This window comes from Nestor notabilis, unplaced genomic scaffold (genome assembly GCF_000696875.1).
Source record: "Nestor notabilis isolate BGI_N333 unplaced genomic scaffold, ASM69687v1 scaffold6586, whole genome shotgun sequence".
Classification (NCBI taxonomy): domain Eukaryota; kingdom Metazoa; phylum Chordata; class Aves; order Psittaciformes; family Psittacidae; genus Nestor; species Nestor notabilis.
In genome coordinates, this window is record NW_009933216.1 from 53,374 (window position 1) to 60,599 (window position 7,226).

The 7,226-nt window shown below is 36.7% G+C and overlaps 1 protein-coding gene across 1 annotated transcript in view; it reads right to left on the reverse strand.

Annotated features, from left to right (window-relative positions):
• The window catches only part of LOC104407464 (transcription factor SOX-5-like), an 85,762-nt gene that overhangs the window by 46,930 nt on the left and 31,606 nt on the right, over positions 1 to 7,226 (reverse strand). The window contains exon 2 of the mRNA XM_010016760.1: positions 5,101 to 5,311. Within this exon, the coding sequence (XP_010015062.1) occupies positions 5,101 to 5,311 (211 nt within the window). The remainder of the gene's footprint in view (positions 1 to 5,100; positions 5,312 to 7,226) is intronic.

A 7,226-nucleotide genomic window follows, 5' to 3' on the forward strand; every position in this document is an offset into this window, starting at 1 on the left:
AAAAGTACTCAACTGCAAAGTATCCTTGTTTTTCCTTCAGTAGATTGCATTACAAAGCCTCTTCAACATGTACTTTATCAAAGGGACAGTGAAGAACCAAATAAAAGAAATTCAAACCTCAATCAATTAGAGTATCCTTAGGCTTTTCCCAAATCTGTTCACTTTATTTCTTCCCATCTCATCAGTTGTGATTTGAAAACCAGAGTATGCATTTCAAAGGCCTCCCTTCTTGTGCCCATTAATGGTCTGCTTTGGAATTTATGGCTTAAGAAGAGGGAGACCTCTTGATTTCTTTATAAGATATGTTGATTAAAAGTTTGATAATATTAGGAGATATTTTGGGATCTTCTTTCAACTAGAGAACCCAAATTCAATATGGTTCACTTTTATAGACTACAGAACTGCTTAAAAACAGCCATTCAAATTACCACATAGAACAGGTGTTATGATTTATAATGTAAACTTAAACATCAAGCACAAATAGCCTTTGGGGGATGTTCAGAAGACAAAAATCATGCCCGAGAGGCCTTTCTCATCCTTTTCATTCCAATGAAGTGATTACTTATAGTATTGCAGCATACTATAATGCATGAGGCTCTAGTACTCACATTGCTTGTTAAAACCCTGCAAACATATACATTACCTGTTTACTAAACACTTGAGATTAACTGTTTCTGCTCAGAAGACCTAAGGACTACTAGATGGAAATTTTGGAGTAGGAACAATACGAAACACTACATATACACAATTCTTGTGTGTGCATGTTTATACATATATGTATGTCTAAATATATATAATACATGCCTTTTATATACATGTATATCTGTGTATATGTATTTATATAAAATTCAAAGTATTAAGTGGCAAAACTGAATTGAGCTTCAGAGGTCCTTACTATAGAAGCACGCACCATGCAGATGAATGAGTGCACCCACACGTACACATGCCCATATGCACAGTCTCTGTGGTCAAGCAGATGCCCGTATGATCTTTTCATCCAGAATTCCTACAAATTCTGCACAGTAACATAGATCCGGCCTCAGAAGATGAAGTATGTAAGTTTTAAAGATAGACGGATACATAACCTGATACAAACATATACTGCCAAAATGGAAAAAGAAAATTGATTCTTGATTGAAAGTTAGGAGATGTAGAGACAGGGAGTACTCTGGCTTATTCCAAAAATAGGAGAGAATTTACTTGTTTGTCTATTTCTTTTCCAGAAGCCAAGCCATACGTTTAGAGAAAAGGCTACGCAGATTTCAGAGATTTAATTTTCCAGAAGCGCAGGCCATAAATTAAAATACAGCAATCCAATCCCATTAATAGTGCAAGAAAAAGCTAAGTGGTTGCTTTGGTCTTTGCTTTCATGAACTTGTGTCAAGCTCAGTGACTTCAAAGAGATTTCCATTTCATTTCTACAAATGAGGAGAACAGACAGAGAGTCTCTGCCATCCTCTGATGCCTTAAGAAAACAGAAGAAAAACATGCCTGTATCTCATTCGCCTAATGATTTTAGCTGCAAAAGGAATCTCATGGTCGGCAGACGACCCTCAGGGCAAGGGCTTGAGGTCTGTCACAGTATATAAGGCTTCTCCAAACCCACTCCATTATCTTCATTATTGTATACCAGGAATAAAAGGGGACTGACTCCTCTTCTGAAGTTCAAGTTAGAAAGGACAGAATGTTTCATGTAAAATAACACTGTGTGACTTCAGTAATAGGTTTATGCCTTTGGGGGCCTAATACTAAAGCTGCATATAAGGATTTTCCACAGAATTTGAGAGAAGAAAAATGAGCACTGTATTAGCAATGAGTAAAATTCCACAAGTTTTAGATTTACTGGAACACTCTGTGTCAGCATGACTCATTGTCAATCACATACGTTCATACAGCAATAGTAAAATGGCAAGTTTAGGGGTTAAAAAAAAAAAAAGAGCATGGCACTTTAGAGCTAAGTATAGACCCATATGAAAACAAGAAACACATATGCAAGGAGGAAAAGGAAGTGACAAGCTTTTGGAAAGTTCTTTGGAGTAAGTCAGTAGCACGACTTTCTACAGGAGACATTAACCAAGGGCATATATACAACAAATCAACATGGAAAAACTTTATGTGAAAAGCGATGCTTTCCTGTCAGCTCATGTGTGGGTACATGTATGTGCTTACATACATGCATACATACATGTGTGCATTCATGCAGTCTGAGCAGTGTGTTTTGTAACACTGTAAAAATCCTTGTTCTTTACTGACAAAACTTACGAACTTTTACTCTCACTTCCTAAGAAATACAATTTACGAAAACCATTGATTTTATATCAATGAAATTTCTTAAAAACAGTCAGACCTGTTATCAATAATTTGGAATACCTCACTCATCTTTAAAATCCGTTTAGGAAAGAGAAGTCCCTTCCCTGACTGATTGGAGGTTTCAATTGAGACCTAAAGTTGTCTACTCAGCCCCTTTTTTTCCCAGTTTTGAAGAAACAGGCCATTTGAAAGGCTGCTTCAAAAGCGTATTTCCCACAGTAATTCAGAAGAGAATTTCAAACAATAAAAACAAAGCAAACACAGCCCATTGTACAAGTTAAATAATATATAAACTTTTGAGTACATAGAGAAATGGGAATCTGGCTCATATCTGGTCTTCGAAAGATTCACGGGAAATTGATTTAATTAAACCTCAGCTACTGGTGCAAATGTTTCCCTTTCTTTCCAAAGGGAAATAAAGTATTGTGCTACTGTTGTTGACATAATGCAGTAAGCTTAACCAAGATTTTTGGTCTTCTCCTACAAAGCTCCACAAACTAGCAAGACTGAAAATTATTACTGAAATACACAGTGATCATGCACTGTTGAATCGTTACCTAGATGTACTACCAAAGATTCCCCCTTGTAACTTATCTTATTCACAGGGAAATTCATTAATATGCTAATTACCTGACTACTAACCAGTGATGACTGACAACTTTACTTTAGCACAACATGAAGAAGAGGTGACAATAAGTAGGTTTTCTGCTGGAGTTCAAACAGAGAAGACATTGTGCTTGCAGTAGTACATACATCTTTTAGGGAAAAGGAGTCATATTTGTGGAGGATCTCTAAGAACAGTCTTGCCATCTGCACCCAGAAATATATATTTTTTAATTAGCCACTCTAAAAACAATCATGTTGGCTGAAGGGGGAGGGAGACTTGTCAAAATGATGCATTTGTCCCTCACTTCCTTTCAAGGCTCTTATGCAAGTCTAATTTTCTTCCTAGCCAGCTCACCTCTCTGGCCTCCTTTTGTTTCATCTCCCATTTCCCATTCTCTTCTAACTTCTGAACTTTTGTTAGTTTGCTTTTAAGGAGAAACTAAAGAAAAAAAACAAACCCAACCCAATCCTTTCCTATTAATTTTTTCCTGGATGGGGAGTAAGCAGGAACATGAATATGGCACCCTCATAATGATTTAACTAGGGCTTAATGAAATTTTCATCACAACCTGCTGTTTATTTTAATGGCCTTTGAAAGACAATAGAACAATGGCTAGAGGGAAGAAAAGATTTTCTGTTGCATGCATTTGCAAAGCCCAACATTCAGTTGCTCCCCCTCCTCTCTCCCAATCTCTTCACAAAGCTGTACATCTTTTGTTTGTACTGTATATTTTCATTTTAGTAGAGCTGACATAATGCACAAGCTCTGCAACCATTCTCATATCTATCTGTAGCCTTTCCTTAATGGAGTCTGTGCGGCTTATACAACCTCATGCTCAACAGGGTATTTATACATTGCCCAGAACCCCTTCTTCTTTCCTCTCATAAGGTCTGGTTTCCTTTGCCCCACCTCATCCATACACAGGAAAGATCTCTTCATTCAGAGTCACAAGGGAGGTCACAAAACTGACCATTAAGTCAACCTTAGTGCAAAATGAAATGCTATGATTATATGTAATATTAAAAAAATTGCTTAGACAAAGAATTTGTTTCCCAGCAGACCCTTACTGCATGCTTATTAAAGAGAAGACTAATTTGCAGTCCTCATGTCACGCTCATGCATGTGACAAGGTGGCTGTGTTTGTGTCTGTATTTTCATTCCAACATGCTGGTTGTCCTAAAATTTTCTTGTAGGTGCTATCAAGTCATACTTCAACACCGCGGTGGGCTCTGAGGCCCATGCTTTTAAACATTTGACATAGGTTTCTATAACAGAATAGGACAGTGTATATGAAAGTAAAGTCATACTACTGTGCATTAGAGAACAAGGCTCAGTATGTTCACGCAACATCAACTGGCTCACAGTCCTCTGAAAATGTCGCTGTAAATATGCATGCTGGGTACCTATGGAGAATACAGTGAGAACCCCATACTTCCAGTCAGGGGTTTAATTGTCCGTCACATAGGCAGGAATGGAAAATCTTATTTAAAAGAAAGCTGTCCTGTGGCTTCTAAGAGGAGAGATGTTCTGTCTTAGTCTCAGCCCACAAAGAACGAGCGGAGCACGACTGAACATACTGTCTCAAAAAGAAACTGATTCTCCCGAGATGATACCTGTATGCCAAGATTGAAACTTGGTGGCCAGACATAATGCAGAGAAAGCCTGTACTATGTCTGTTTGTATAGTACCTGCACTACAGATAAATAGAGGCTGACATGATAGCACATGTTCTATACAGAAGCTTTAATGAATTCCAAATTTAACTTCTTAACTTTCAAATAATGACATGCCTACTAGATCATTTCACAAAAAATATTGCCATTGCTGATAACTCTGCTTTTTGCTTTGGAAATGGGGAAAGAGAAAGTAGTGGTATAAATGACCCCCAGGCTATTAAAATTAGTGTTCATGTTGAGGAGGCTTCTGTTTCTATTGCAACTGTGACAAAAAGACCGCTATGTCAGACAAACGCTCTCATTTGGGAACAGCTAAAAATGTTAGCTATGATGGGATGTTGATGAAATCTCTAACGTAGACAAGAACGAGGAGTTCTTTACTTCAATTCTGCTACTAAGGAAAAGCAAGCGGAGCAGAAAATGGGAAGATTAAAAAGTATACATATCCAAAGAATCTGGAGAATAGAAAACAAACCAGAAAATTTTGGCCAGTTTCCCAGGCCTTACCTTCTGGCTCATTTTTGATGAGCTCTTCCATTTTTCTTTGCTTAAGGGTGTCTACAACATCCGCTAGGCTCCCTTTACGCCTTTCAGGGGTTCCCAGGGCTGTGCTGGACAATGATTCTCCACTCTGACGCCCACCTTCTTCTGCCTTCAAGGGTGAGGTAGATGAGTTGTGCGGGGCAAATGAAGACATCACTTTATTGCCATCAACTTCCTGAAAGAGAAAGAAAAAAAAACCAAAACCAAGATGAAACATTACTTTCTTTTCTTAAAGAAAAAAATAAAGATGGAAAGAAAGAAAAATCCTTTGTTCTTTGAGTTCATTGCTGTTTGTTCTTCTGTTGAAACCTTTAAAAAGGCATGCAATGCTTCAAAAACACCCAGAACAAAGCCTATCCATAAAGCATAAACTAAGATTACAGGCTGAAGTGAACAAAGATCAGCTTGCAAGAGAAAAACATATATTACAGCTTCTCCCTAATTGAGAAGAAGTGTTGTACTCACAGGATTCCTAATAACAATGGTATTGATTACCTTTAATTGTTTGTTCTTTTACAGCTTTCTTTCAAAAAAGTCTTCATATTTTACAAGGACCATTAATTTCCTGACTTTATAAAGTACTTAATGCCCTGATAGTTAGTTGTTGTATAAAATGAAATAGTAACCAGTACTAAATGCCCTTCACCATATGACTTATTTTAACTCACAGTTCAATGAGTTCTCCGATCTATAAAGGGTGAAGCAACTGCTTATTGTTTTCTAATTCTCTTCCTATTATCCTCTTCCAGCTCATACCTTTATTTTTTGTAGAGACAGTATTTTTCACAAAGGTGATTCTAATAACTTTCATTGATGGCACAGTGGCAAAACTGTGACTTCCTGGAACATACACACAATTCTCCTCACGTGAGAGTCCATAGAGGTCTACTCATTAATTTTAATGGAAAGTAAAACTGGTCCAGCATCTTCAAACTTGCATTCATTAATGTAAGAGCCTTCTACTCCATGCCTCCCCCAACATAAAGCAACATTTTCTGCACATATTCCTTTTCCCTTTTATGTCTCTTTTATACCCTACCTTTCTGTACACATCTCTGAAACCCTGCTAACATATGCTATCTTGCAAAACTTAGGTCAATGTCTCCAACGAATCTTTCTGCAGAGTACATACACCGCATAATATAATGCTGCAAATATGAACATTTTTCATACACTGCATAATATAGCGCTGCAAATATGAACATTTTTCACTTTGATCAGATTCTCCAGAATTTCTTTTTCATCATCCCATTTCCTTGCATTTTTGTATTTCAGATGTTTAATGAGAATTACTTCTAAAAAAGTCACAGGATCATCTTGTGATCTGACTTACAGACGTGAATGAAGAAGTCTTAATAATTTTTAAATTGTTTTCATTTTATAGAGCATGAAAGCAACAAATATATGGATTTTAGTGATTTGTGCTTATTATTTTTTCCCTGAGCAATTTTTGGTGTCTCTGGTTTAATAAACCCCAATATTTCAGAAAAAAATTAAAAAGTCTTTTCATAAATAGAACACATATTGCTAAAAAATTATTTCATTAAACTTTGAATAAAGCAACTTGGAAGATAGGAAGTAAAGAATATATTTGTTTTGCCAAAACAAAGTATTCACGAAAAAGATTACCTTTGGTTAAGAAAACTTTTAGTACAAACAGTTTTGAGCAGCTTGAATGTGTTATACTAGTGAATAAATTCCCTAACAGAATCGGATTTAACTGCGATTACAATCTGGGCCATCATATGCCCCAAAAGCCAAACCCAGTGATGTTAATGAGAGACTTTCTACTGACGTCAATGAGCTTTTGACCAAGCCCTAAAAAATTTTCCGAATCTAGTCAACAGAAATGCTCCTTTTTTTCCTTGCAACTCCCTCCATTTCTGTTCTGCACTTGGAAAATTACTAGTTGCTAACACTGGACTTCGAAAATGAGTTGAAGCTAAAAGTATTTTTTTTTTCCACATACATAGACCTGAAACTGGTTTTTTACACTGACCTAGACAAGCAAAAGAATTGAACTTCAGCATCAGTTCAGATTTTATTCAACATTCAAACCCATTATCACCAAGTGGCAATTTTTTCCCTAC